The sequence below is a fragment of the Giraffa tippelskirchi genome, chromosome 2, assembly GCF_054371585.1.
Source record: "Giraffa tippelskirchi isolate mGirTip1 chromosome 2, T2T-mGirTip1v1.2.pri, whole genome shotgun sequence".
NCBI lineage: Eukaryota > Metazoa > Chordata > Mammalia > Artiodactyla > Giraffidae > Giraffa > Giraffa tippelskirchi.
In genome coordinates this window covers 27,447,163-27,461,367 of record NC_137276.1, presented here as the reverse complement: position 1 = coordinate 27,461,367, position 14,205 = coordinate 27,447,163, and the positions used below count along the sequence as shown (strand labels likewise).

At 42.5% G+C, this 14,205-nt stretch overlaps 1 protein-coding gene across 2 annotated transcripts in view; it reads left to right on the top strand.

The window, feature by feature from the left end:
* Positions 1–3,281: 3,281 nt before the first annotated feature.
* WBP1L (WW domain binding protein 1 like) overlaps positions 3,282–14,205 on the top strand; it is a 62,945-nt gene continuing 52,021 nt past the window's right edge. The window contains exon 1 of one of the 2 annotated variants that reach the window (XM_081544964.1): positions 3,282–3,494. In XM_081544964.1, coding sequence (XP_081401090.1) covers positions 3,405–3,494 — 90 coding nt within the window. In that variant the 5' untranslated portion in view covers positions 3,282–3,404. Of the gene's footprint in view, positions 3,507–14,205 lie in introns of both variants that reach the window. The other variant, XM_081544974.1, reaches the window with a different exon arrangement.

Genomic DNA, 14,205 nt, shown 5'->3' with positions numbered 1-14,205 from the left:
ATTCATTCATTATACCTTTGTCCCCCAGCCCCTGGCAACCTCTCGTCTATATTTTGTCACTATGGATTAACCTATTCTGGACATTTCATATAGATGGACTCACACAGTATGTGGTCTTCTGTGTCTGACTTCTTTCACTCAGTATTTTCAAAGTTCAGCTATTCTGTAACATGTGCAACTTAATTTTGGCTGATATCTGAGCAGAAAAGCCTGTGTCTTTGGAGCTGGCTTTCTTGAGACAGGAGATCTGCCTTCAGCTTTGCTCAGTTGCAAAGGCAAATAGGAAAAACATTACCAGAGCTGGCTGGAACTCGGCAGCAATTCTGAACTGAGGTTCTTTCAAGAATCCACAACCTTCTTACTTTTTCCAGCTCCTTAAGCCTCCTGGCATTCCTCTTCTCTTCATAGAAGATTACTCTTGGAAAAGTCTGGAGTAGAGAGTGACTGCCGTTCAGAGGCAGATTAAAAAGTTCACTCAAACTGCATCTTAGTTTGATCTTGTAAAGCCTCTTGATTTCTTTGAGTTGGCTCCCATAAGGTGTGGAACGAGTTGATGAGGGTGACTAAAATGCCTCAGCGTGAGAAGTTCTAGTTCAGATTGGGCAGAGTGTCATGTTTATCCTGTCCTGTAGCTCAGTTCAAGCTCAGGTAAAGAGAGAAAAGGAAGTTGAGAAAGGACAGAATCTCCTTTCTGTTTGTCAAATTGAAACCTTTGGAGTTGCCTAATGATAATGATGTCTGGCCTTTTTTTTAAATTAAAATTTTGTTGAAATATAGTTGATTTACTGTGTTGTGTTAGTTTCAGGTGTCCAGTAAAGTCAATCAGTTATACATGTATCTACTCTTTTTTAAGGTTCTTTTCCCATATAGGCCATTACAGAGTATTGAGTCGAGTTTCCTCTGCTATACAGTAGATCCTTATTAGTTATCTGTTTTATATATACTAGTTTGTATATGTCAGTCCCAATCCCCCAATTTATCCCTTCCCCTGCATATTCCCTATTGATCATAAGTTTGTTTTCTGCATCTGTGACTCTACTTCTGTTTTGTAAATAAGTTCATTTGGACCCCCCCCCCGTTTTTGTTTTTTTTTTTAAGATTCCACTATAAGTGATATCATATGGTATTTGTCTTTCTGTGTCTGACTTACTTCACTGAATATGACAATCTCTAGATCCATCCATGTTGCTGTAAACGGCATTATTTTGTTCTAGTTTTTTAAGGAAACTTCATGTTGTTCTCCATTATGGCTGTACAAATTTACATTCCCACCAACAGTGTAGGAGGGTTCCCATTTCTCCACATCCTCTCCAGCATTTATTGTTTGTAGATTTTTTTTTTTTTTTGATCATTCTGACTGGTGTGAGGGACTACCTCATTGTAGTTTTGATTTGCACTCCTCTAACAATTAGTGATGTCAGGCATCTTTTTGTGTGCTTTTTGGCCACCTGTGATAACTTGACTTTTATGTGGAGGACTTAAAACTCCTTGAGGCCGGTATTGAGACTCTGCGCTAAGAGAATAATATGGCCCCTGCCTGTTATTCGATCTTTTCTTCTCCTATAGGGAGTTGATTGTGGAATGGATGCATTTCTAAGAAATTTAAGATTGGAAAAAATACTTGTCACTCTTTGCAGCACTTGGGAAAGTAGGATCAACATAGAGACAGAACCAATTTCTTCACTTACCTGTTTCCTACCTTGCCACCATTTAAACCAAGAACAAACTCCCTTGGGCTCAGCTGTGGGCTAGATTGGGCCAGGCTCTAAAATGCTTTGGCAGGCTTTTGAGAGGAAATTGTCAGTTAAGGGAAGCTGGCTTGTCTGCTGCGAGTCTTCATTTTCCCAATATTGATTGAGCTCATGGTTGGGCCCTGTACATGGTTGTAGGGATTTCTTTTTTAAAAAAGAAAAATGAGCAAGGCATGGTACGGCCATACAAAAAGCTATGAATTTAGTGGGAAGGGTCAGGCAGGTAGAAACTATAGATACACTGTGTGGTGTTTTGCGAATTCAGAAGAAACAAGAGGGCGGGACCTGAGAATTTATAAAGGGGAAACTGTATGTGTATTTGGGCTTCCCTGGTGGCTCAGATGGTAAAGAATCCACCTGCAACGCAGGAGACCTGGCTTCGATCCCTAGGTTGGGAAGATGCCCTGGAGGAAGGCATGGCAACCCACTCCAGTACTCTTGCCTGGAGAATCCCCATGGACAGAGGAGTCTGGTGGGCTACAGTCCATGGGGTCCCAAAGAGGGGGACACAACTGCGCTAATAAGCACAGCACAATGTGTAAATGAAGTTAAGTGTACTGTCTAGCACAGTATGTTGAGGATCTCTTAACTGTGGGGAATGAGCAGAGCGTGCAAAGATCGTAGTGGCAGTAGGTGAGATAAAGAAGTATGCAGGGGCCATGACACAGAAAGGACCATACTGATAAGTTTGGATGATAAATTCTGTAGGTAGTTGAAGTATTTTGAGAGAGGAAGTCCTGAGACAATGATATTTGCTTTTAGGTAGTAGAGCACCCGTGCTCTGACTTGTGAAAGGAATTCAAGAGGGAAGAATTAGCAACTGGCAGGGCAGCAGGAAGCCCGTCTGTATTTAGCCAGAAAATGAGAAGACGTTGAAACAGTGGAGCTATTTCTGAGGTAGAGTCAATAGAATTTCCTCCCTCGAGAACTTGGGTTGACAAAGCACTGTGCCTTAGGTAAAGATACTATCTGACATGGAATTCAAATTGACCGAAGCTGCTTGAGCAATTTGAGACCAAGAGAGGGACCGACCCTGGTACTGGGGCTGTGCTTAAAGACAAAAGACATCAAGACATTTTTAGATTACAGTTGCCTTCTTCTTTGAGAGCGCCCGGTTACTTTCTAAAAGTACTGATTTTCCAACACCCGTTAGAATTACCAAACCTCTTCTCTTTGCTAAACCGTGGAAATCTAGTACTTCCGCCACACTCAAGATGGTAAACACCAGACTTAGACTTTTCAACCCACGTTTTGGATGGTCCCGCCCCCCCGTCGGAGCTACTTCCGCCACTCTCTGCGTAGCGGACGCATTTACACCGGCTCCCAGCGCTCAAGATGGCCCGGCTTCCTCCTACTTCCCATTGGCTGAATTTCTCCGGTTTTCCGTCTCCATAAGGAGGGGGAACTTCGATTTGATCGACAGCTTTTTTAACCAATGGACGAAGGGTAAGGGCCAATGAAGTGTAGGAACTGGAGAACCACCCCAGTGTCTGGGAGGGCGTTTGGGCTGGGGCGGGGTGGAGCGGAGCCGGAAACGGGAGGGGAGAGTGAAACAGGAAAAGAAGGGAAGAAGGAAGAACAGGGAAGAGGAGGAGAGGGAGGAGGAGGAGGGAGGTGGCGGCGCCGTGGCGGAGGAGCAGGAGCAGGAGGGGGATGGCGAGGGGAAGGCTCCTGGGTGGCATGGCGCTCCTGCTCCTCCAGGCGCTGCCCAGCCCCCTGTCAGCCAGGGCTGAACCCCCGCAGGTAAGGGGGAGGGTCGTGTGGCGGCCTGAGGGGCCAGGCTGGGGGCCTCGGGGTCGTCGAGGCGTGGCTGGAGAGGGCCTGAAGGAACGTTGTTACCAAGAGTTGCGGGCTCCTGAGACGGTCACCCATGCTTGAGTGGACAGGATCTGAGGGGGCGTCGATGTTTAGCCGAGGGACACCTGTTACGGTTTTGCTATCAGGGAGGTGGCAGAGGCATGATGCCAAGCGAGTTGAGGGGCGTTTGGTGCGGCAGTTCAGTCAGGTGGGCCGGGAATGATTGTGAATGGATAGTGGTATCAAGCGGGGGGTGTGTGTGTGGGGTGCGCATTCATGTCCTTCAGTGGAGCAGGTCTGCGAGGCAGCGGTGCCGCGTGTCCGTCGGTGCGGGTAGGGGTACGTGGGTTATTGAGCCGGCCTGAGAGGGCGGAGGGGCTGAGAGGATACCTATTTCCAGCTGGATCGGGGTATGTTCTAGGGGTCTCTTGCCCCATTTTAAGTGCTGTTGGAGGCAGGACTCTCGGAAGGCAGGTGGGATGAAGTAGCCTGGGACCCCTCAGTAGCGGCGCACACCTGAGCTGTAACAAGTTCTTACTATTAGGCTGACTGGCCTGGGGAAGCCAGTGACTGATGCTGTCCTGGGCCAGCTCGGAGTTTTGAGCAAAGGGTGGTGCTGATGCCAATACGGGCAACAAATGGAGCACCCTAGCTTTTCTTGCTAGGTGGTTTGTGCAGATTTCAGCCACTGCTGGCATTTCGAAACTCTTAATGGGAGCGTTACTCTTGGTGCCAAGTTGGGTGGGGTGCAATAGGGGGAATCACCCTCCTTCCCTTCCTTGCATTTGGCAAGGCTTTACCTTTCTATTTTCTCTGTCTCTGCAGAAAGGCCTACACACACAGACACACACAGAGCAAGATGACAGAGTCTATATAGTATAGATTAGCACTTGAGCTTGGTGTGGTCGAGAGTAAAAGCAGAATGTCAGCAAAAATACTTATCCTTTTTCCTAGGAATTTATGAGCATCATGTTATGCCCATTAGTATCCTCTATTTAAAACATTAATTTTTTAAAAAGTGAGATAAAATTTATATAACATAAACTGTTTAAAACCATTTGACCATTTTAAGGTGAACAGTTCAGTGATGTTTAGTACATTCTCAGTGTTGAGCAACCACTGCTTCGGTCTAGTTCCAGGACATTTTCATCACCTGGGAAGAAAACCCCCTGTCATTGAGCAGTTCCTCCCTGTTTCGCCTCCCCGCAGCCCCTGGCAAACATCAGTCTACTTTCTGTGTCTATAGATTTATCTATTCAGAATATTCCATGTAAATGCAGTCTTACAATATATGACCTTTTGTACCTGGCTTCTTTCCCTTAGCATAAAGTTTTCAAGGATTATTCACATTGTAGCATGTATTTCATTCCTTTTTTATCAGTGAATAATACTCCATTGTGTGGCTTTTCCAAAATTTGTTGTTTCATCTGTCTGTGGAAGTATCACCTGCTCTTCCCAAATAATATATTTATGTATATTAGAAATAACGTGTGAAAGGAACAGAACTCATTTTCTGTCCCAGCACATTCCTTTTTCTTGGGCTGGGACTCTTCTGTTCTAGGCTTTCTTGGGGTTCTTTCTTTTCTCAGTTAAAATCATAAACTGGCAGGAGAAATAAGTTTTCTTTATTAGAAAAGTTATCGCCCTTAGGGCTGGTCAAGCTAAGAAGTATAGATATTGAGAGAGCAAAATATAGAACAAACTATTACTTTTCCTTTACACCTGCACCTAAGTATCTCTAAAGTCTGTTCCCAATAACGAGTAATTAGCGTTACTATGGGGTTGATTTAGGAACAGTGCAGGCTTTGGAACTGGGTTCCCTGGGCCTGTGGACTGCATCTCCCTAGTGGAGAGCAGTGATTGGCATCTGGTGGGAACCAGATCCATTTCTTTAACCGGATGGAAAATGGAGGTTCCTTCCCAGGTCGTGGAAGCCTAGGAGGTGGAGACAAGACATGGGAGGGATCCTCAGTGTAATGCCCTAGTTGCCGTTTGTGGATCACAGGCTGTTTGCTTATCATCTCTCTGGCACTTCTGATACTTACTTGGGGGACAGGGCGGCTTTTGTACTTTGTTCCGTTTGGATGGATGCTGACACTGGATGGCAGCTATTAGGTTGTTACAGGTCCCGCAGAGAAGGGGAAGTTTCTGAAATGAGTAGTCTCTCCCTCTGACCCTTTCCCCTTAACACTCCTGCCTTCATCTTACAGACTCTCTTTCTCATTATCTATGGTGAGAATTGTTTTGTGAATTTTAACCTTTGAAATGGAAGTTACTCTATAATAATTAACTCTGAATCCCCCACAATTTAGTCAATTTAGTTTTTGTTTTTCGTTGGTTTTTTTTTGGCTTACAGAAGTCAGTGAAGAAAAAAAAAAGAGACCACTTGGTATAGGATATACTTCAGGTACTCACTGTCCTTGTTTCAACAAGTGGCTTCTAGCTAGCTCTGAATTGAGGAAGACTCGCTGTACTTTTTCCATATTGAAAGTGATATGGGTACCTCATTGCATTTTTTTTCTCTTGACGTGGCTCTATCAAATACAATCTTTTTTTTTAACTGAAGTGTGTTTACAAGGTTGTGTTAGTTTCTGGTGTACAGCATAGTGATTAAATTATGTATATATGTATGTGTATCTCAGTTCCCTTGTTGCTCAGACAGTGAAGAATCTGCCTGCAATGCAGGAGTCCCAAGTCCCTGGATCAGGAAGATCCCTGGAGAAGGAAATGGCCACCCACTCCAGTATTCTTGCCTGGAGAATTCCATGGACAGAGGGGCCTGGTGGGCTACAGTTCATAGGGTCACAAAGAGTCAGACAAGACTGAGTGACTAACACACACATATGTATGTGTATAGAAACATGTGCACACACACACATACACGTGTATGTACATTTATGTGTACACATGTATATATACATATGTGTATATAAACATGCATATGTTGATATACAGATAAATTCTTTTTCATAATACAATCTCTTTTTTTAAAACATGCATTTCATATCAGATAATATATGGCAGCTTGCTTTCTCTGGTTCCAGCTCTGCACTGGAACAATTATTTCCTGCCATCCTGGCCCAGATAAGTTCATCAATTTAATTCCCTTCTGTGATTATAGGAACTTAGACTTAATTCTCCTATAGATCCTTGCAACTCAGATGTGATTCTGTGAATCTGTAAGAATAAAAAATGCCGTGGAGTCTCCAAACAAAAAGGCCTTGACATTTGTCTCTTTCAGTTGAATTATGATGGAGATACAGAGTTTCTTTCTCTTGTTGGTTAGATTCAACTGGAAAAATCTGACTATAGTATTTAAAGTTTTAGTAGAAATGTCTTTTTCCATAAAGTGATCCAGCTGATGGGTTGGGCGCAAATCTGTAGAGATGCGGTTCTTACCTTTCCTCTGCCATGCTTCAAACTTTGAGTTGGACAGGGGCCCTAGCTCATGATTTGTTTTTTCCCACCACACCCTCCAATAGTGTATCCCTTCCCCCCACCTTTACTTATCTACTGCCCTAGTTCTCAGTCCAGAAGCCCTACTCCACTCTTCTTTCCTAACTACGGTGTTACAGTGCAACCACCTCATTCCTTCTTGTAGAATAGTGAGCTATGAGACTTTCAAATTCTTATCCTCTTTCTTAGCCTATTTTATACACCAAAGTGAGCAGTTGTCTAAAATCAACACCATGAGTTGCTTATGTAAATCCTTTCGGTAGATTCCAGCAAACATTTAATGAAACGTTTGTTCTTTGCAGGAGGCTATCTTTATTCCTAGGCACTGGGAACCCTCAAATGAGTAGCCAGCTCTCTGTCCTCAAGGAGATGATAATCTTGTGAGAAAGACAGATAAAAAACACTGATTTGTAATATGAAGGGATCAGTGCTGTAATGGTTGTTCAGTTGCTCAGTCATATCTGACTCTGCGACCCCATGGACTGCAGCATGCTAGGCTTCCCTGTCCTTCGCTATCTCCCAGAGTTTGCTCCAACTCACGTCCATTGAATTGGTGATGCCATCCAACCGTCTTATCCTCTGTCGTCCCCTTCTCTTCCTGCCTTCAGTTTTTCCCAGCATTAGGTTCTTTTCCAATGAACCAGCTCTTTGCATCAGGTGGCCAAAGTATTGGAGCTTCAGCATCAGTCCTTCCAGTGAATATTCAGGACTGATTTCCTTTAGGATCAGCTGATTTGATCTCCTTGCTGTCCAGGGGTCTTAAGGAATGTAACGAGTCCCTTTAATGGGAGTGCATGCAAAGGACTATGGGAACCACAGCTAGGGCTGGGGGAAGGTGGGGATTTAGGGAATGCTTCATAGAGGGAGTGGCATTTGGACAGGGCTTTCAAGGTTGATAAGATTAAGTAGGATGTCTGTGGACCAGGAAGTTGGGGGTGGTGGTGGTTATTCCAGTATGAAAGAGTGGGAATGGAGCTTTTGGAAGAGGCATGCAGTCTGTGGTTGAAGCTTTGCCTGTGGGTGTGCCGAGGACTGTGAGAATAGGTTGAGACTTGAAAGGTGGGCTGCCATTAGATGGTAAAGAGGCCTTTTATCCGTTGTTGAAGCAGTACTGTCCAGTAGAACTTACATGATGTTGGAAATCATCTGTATCTGTGCTGTCCATGTGTGGCTACTAAACACGTAGTAAAATGTGACTAGGATAACGGAGAAACTGAATTTTTAATGACATTTAATTTTTTCATATCAACTGTATTGAGAGATAATTCACTTGGCAAAAGATTCATCCTTTTAAAGTGTACAGAAAATATATTTTTTCAGTAAGTCACAGGGTTGTGTGACCATCTCTACTATGTAATTTTAGAACATTTTCGTCACTCCACACAGAAACTCCATAACCATTAGCAGCCCTTCCCCATTACACCCCTTCCTCCCCCAGCCCCTGCAACTGCTAATCTACCTTCTGTCTCTTTGGATTTGCCCGTTGTGGACATTCTGTATAAATAGAGTCATATACGATGTGGTCCTTTGTAACTGGCTTCTTTCACTTACCATCATGTTTTCAAGTTTCTTCCATGTTGATGTATTGGTATTTCTTTGCATGTATCAGCAATTCATTCCCTTTTTTATGTTCAATTAATATTCAGTTGTATGAATGTCCCACATTTTATTTGTCCATTCATCAGTTGATGGACATTTGGGCTGTTTCCCCTTTTGGGCTATCATGAATAATGCTATGTACATGCCTGTATAAGTTTTTATGTAGATATGTTTTCATTTCTCTTGGGTATATACCTAATAGTGAAATTGCTGGATCTAATAAGTCTTTGTGTAACCTTTTGAGGAATTGCCAGACTGTTTTCCAGAAGTCTGGACTGATATGATATTGTAGCTACTGACCACCTATTAGATAATGCAGATCTAACAGTCTTCCAGTGTGGAGCTGGAATATAGTCTAATGTAGTAGTGGAGTCATGGGCTATGGGGACAGACTACATGAGTTCCAAACTTGATTCTTCCACTTACTATCCTTGAGCTAAGTATTTAACGTCTTTGTGCCTCAGTTTCCTCATCTGTAAAATGGGGATAGTAATAGCATGTACCTTATAGATTTGTTGGGAGGTGAAAAGACATACTGTATGTAAAGCTTTTGGAGTATACTTAATGGTTATTAAATATAATAATACTTATCCCATGTACAGAGAACCCTGGTAGGCTACAGTCCACGGGGTTGCAAAGAAAGAGTCAGACACGACTGAGCGACTTCACTTCACCACTACTATTATTTTTGAGGGTCCTCAGAGTTCATTGTGATTGGTAAGTTGGTGTTACCTCTCAAACTAGGTTCAGAAACTGAGATTTGAGGAGTTTGAAAGTGACCTCCTTGATCCTGTTCTATATCTAATAAGTTTGACTCTGATCTTTTACTTGTGTAGGTAACTTTTCATGGTGAACCTATGTAGAGTGGTGTTCTCAATTGGGAACAATTTTTCCTGAGGACATTTGTCAGTGTTTGGAATCTTTTTTTTTTTTGTAAGTATTTATTTTTGACTGCATCGAGTCCTAGTTGTGGCACTCTGGATTTCTTGTTGAAGTACTCAGGCTCAGTTACTGTGGTATGTGGGCTTGCTCCAGGGCATGTGGGATCTTAGTTCCCTGACCAGGAATGGAACCCACATACCCAGCGTTGCATGAGAGTTTCTTAACCACTGAATCACCAGGGAAGTCCCTGGAAACATGTGATTGTCATAACTCAGGAACGCTACTGGCATCTGTTGTGTGAAGGCCAGGGGTGCTGCTAAATGTCAGGGTAGTCCCCCCACAACAGAGAATTGTCTGGCCCAAAATGTCAGTAGTGCCATGGTGGAGGAACCCTTGTGTGGTACCTGGTGTCCCCTTACTGGCTCCTGTTCAGAATCTTGGGATTTGAGGTCAGCTTTCCTATGAAGAGATGTGTGTGAAATAACTTCTGACAACAAATTTCAGGAGGAACAGTTTAAAGCTTTGATGTCCTGTATCTTGATTACTCTCCGACGTGTTGATGTGCGTTACCAGTCAGCTCCGCTTTGTCAGCCAACATCAACAGTTTTGACAAAAGCACATTTTTTTCAGTCTGTGGTTCAGTAAGCAGGTGAGCTTCCCTCAGTCACCCCATCTTGAACTTTCTTTCCTCTCACTTTGGTCTACCCTTGTGGTTTCACTTTAAGAACATGTTTGTTTTCGCCCCAGTGAAAGCGGGATGGCCAGTTACTTCCTTTTCTGTGTCCTCCATGGTCCCATAATCACTCTGAACTGAGTCATGTTCTTAGAACTTTTTCCTTTCCTCATTCCAAGTTTTGGCTCTCCTCTCATTTTTGGCCTCACGAATGTTAGTTCTCACACATGCTCAGCCTGCAGAAACCATTAGATGTCCTCCGGTCGCCACAATGGAAGCTCACGGTCCTGGACCTCAGTGGGGCTGTGTCTGGAGGAGAGTCCTCTTTGCCAGGCCCCAGGACATAGCTCATCTGTGGATACTGGGCACAGGCTGACTATTCTGTGGGTGCTGTGGGGAACTTAGATGGCTTTGGATTTAAAATTCCAACTCCTATAGAATGCCTGGCCAAGTCACGCACCTGAGGGCCTCTTTCTTTCTTGCCTTAAGTAGCTGGACTGATGTTTGAGGGACTGTGAGGACCAGGCAGTCCAGTGACGTGGGTTCCTTCCTTGCCCTGCAACTCAATGGTAGGCTTTGTTGGGGCCACCAAGCCCACTCTGACCACACAGGGTGTGACAGTGGATCTGGGTGACCTGTCTGCTCAGCAGCACACAACAGACAGCCATGGGCACCGCCCTTTTGGCCCATCCTTTACAGATCCACTAGGTGGAGCAAAGTCTGGCCAGAAACCCACATGCAATGTGGAAACCACAAACAAAGAAATACAAATAAATCCAGAATACTGCAACCTGGGAGGTAAGGAAATGGGAAACAAATCTCATTCTATTGAATTCTGCAGCTTGTTGATACAATTCTGGGCTTTCCCAGTGTGGAAATTAAAGTCTGTCATCCTCTCATACTTGGGAGTCTTGCCTGAATGGGGTTTTTTGGATCCTGTCACTCACTCAGCTACGTTCCCATAGCCGGATTTATTTACTTTTGGTTTTCATCTTTCCATACTTTCTTCTGTGGGACAGCAGATGAGCTATGTGTCTTCTATTCCTGGTGCCATCATCACTCTCATAGTGCCACGGCTCAGTTTCGATTCACAATCTTAGGTGTTTTAAAGAATTTAAATTTGTTTTGGAAGAGATGAGAGTGAATGTAAGATGTTGTAAGAATATTTGTGGCTTGGAAGCATGGATCTTAGAATGAAGTTATAAAAACATATCTGTTTTGATTTTTAAATATGGAGCAAGACAGACTATGTTGTAACACTTTTATTATACATTCTTATAGATCAGAGGCATGCCATTCATGGAGAAAATAATCATATTTTTCAAAATTTTACATAGCTGTTCTTTGTTTGCCATTTAAAAATTATATTCCTTATCTAAGATTTCACCTGGCAATTTCACTCCAGTTGTGTTAAAAACCAACCAAACACAGAATGAAAGCACCATAGCTTAGTTTATCGATCGGATTTACATATTTGTGGTTTATTTGGGAGAGAAAGTTAATATTTGGCTTTCTGCACTGGGATGTTGGAGCACTGTAGCTCTTTGGGGCTTGAATATAGAGTTGAATAGTGTAAGAAGTTCATCCTGTGTACTTCTTTCTTTTTTCTTGAGTCCCTTGTTTTTAAATATGCAAATCCCCTTGCTGCTGTTTCGTTGGTTGGGGGCGAGGAGCAGAAAACCTGCTCTGGCCTGATTTGGCAGAGGGTCCCCTCTGGCTGTTTATCCCTCTCTTTTCTTAGACCTGATTGCTGCTTTTCTTTGGGCTTTAAGTTACCTTTTCACATCAGTTTTTAATTACGCAAAAATAACAATGGCTCATAACAATGGTAAGTAACAGAAATACAAAAATACTTAGAGGAAAAGTTGAAAGTTTGTGGTTTGGTGTGTATTTTTGGTGGTTTTTCTGCTTATGCTGCACATTTATAGATACAGTAATATAACTCCTATGTATAAACCTATATACACATAAAATATACGAAATTGTTGGTATGGGTAGCATTGTTTGTTTTCTTTCATTGGTTTTTTTAAATTTTATTGGAGTATGTAATTTTGTTGAATTTACGATATTGTGTTAGTTTCAGGTGTACAGCAGAGCGAATCATTTATACATATATCCACTATTTTTTAGACTCTTTTCCCATGTGAGCCATTAGAGTATTGAATAGAATTTCTTTCATTTGTTTTTGAAACAAAAATGGATACTTCACATGTAGTATTTTAACAATATGTACTTTTTTTAAACATTCATATATTGTAGACTTTTTTGCATATGGCATGTATGCCTCGTGATTTTTTTTTTATATTTTTATTGGAGTATAGTTACTTTACAATGTTGTGTTAGTTTCAATTGTACAGCAAAGTAAATCAGCTATTCTTATACATATATCCCCTCTTTTTTGGATTTCCTTCCCATTTAGGTCACCACAGAGCATTGACTACAGTTCCCTGTGCATACGTTCTCATTAGTTATCTATTTTATACTAGTGTCAGTAGTGTATATATGTTAATCCCAATAGTTTTTTTTTTAATTTATTTATTTTAATTGGAGGCTAATTACTTTACAATATTGCGGTGGTTTTTGCCATACATTGACATGAAGCAGCCATGGGTGTTCATGTGTTCCCCATCCTGAACCCCCCTCCCACCTCCCTTCCCATCCCATCCCTCTGGGTCATCCCAGTGCACCAGCCCTGAGCACCCTCTCTCATGCATCAAACCTGGACTGGCGATCTGTTTCACATATGATAATATACATGTTTCAATGCTATTCTCTCAGATCATCCCACCACCCTCGCCTTCTCCCACAGAGTCCAAAAGACTGTTCTTTACATCTGTGTCTCTTTTGCTGTCTCACATACAAGGTTATCGTTACCATCTTTCTAAATTCCATATATATGCATTAGTATACTGCATTGGTGTTTTTACTTCACTGTGTATGATAGGCTCCAGTTTCATCCACCTCATTAGAACTGTTTCAAATGTATTCTTTTTAATGGCTGAGTAATATTCCATTGTGTATATGTACCACAGCTTCCTTATCCATTCGTCTGCTGATGGACATCTAGGTTGCTTCCATGTCCTGGCTATTGTAAACAGTGCTGCGATGAACATTGGGATACACGTGTCTCTTTCAATTCTGGTTTCCTCAGTGTGTATGCCCAGCAGTGGGATTGCTGGGTCATATGGCAGTTCTATTTCCAGTTTTTTAAGGAATCTCCACACTGTTCTCCATAGTGGCTGTACTAGTTTGCATTCCCACCAACAGTGTAAGAGGGTTCCCTTTTCTCCACACCCTCTCCAGCATTTATTGTTTGTAGACTTTTGGATAGCAGCCATTCTGACCGACGTGAGATGGTACCTCATTGTGGTTTTGATTTACATTTCTCTAATAATGAGTGATGTTGAGCATCTTTTCATGTGTTTATTTGCCATCTGAATGTCTTCTTTGGAGAAATTTCTATTTAGTTCTTTGGCCCATTTTTTGATTGGGTCATTTATTTTTCTGGAGTTGAGCTGCAGGAGTTGCTTGTATATTTTTGAGATTAGTTCTTTGTCACTTGCTTTGTTTGCTATTATTTTCTGCTATTTTGAAGGCTGTCTTTTCACCTTGCCTATAGTTTCCTTTGTTGTGCAAAAGCTTTTAAGTGTTTTTTTTTTAAATGCCTGTATGTTACTGCTTTAGATCTTAAGTTATTTAACCACTCCTCCATTAATGAACATACATGGTGTCCAAGGTTCTGCATTTTCACACTCTGCTATAGTGACCATTGTTGCACTTATTTCTGTCTGCAGTTTGCTAGATTCCTAGAAGTGGAATTGGGGGTTATGGGCTTATAATGTGTGGATATTTGGAATTCGGGGCCAAGAGTGCCAGATTGCTTCCCAACACGGTCGTATCAGTTCACATTCCCATTAATAGGGCTTACTTCCCCACACACGTGAGTATCATTTCTTCACCTGCACCTTCTGCTTATCCTTGAAGATGTGTCTTCTGATTCTTAACACAGGCTCCTGGGGAACATTTCAGTTTACTTCCTCAAAGGCC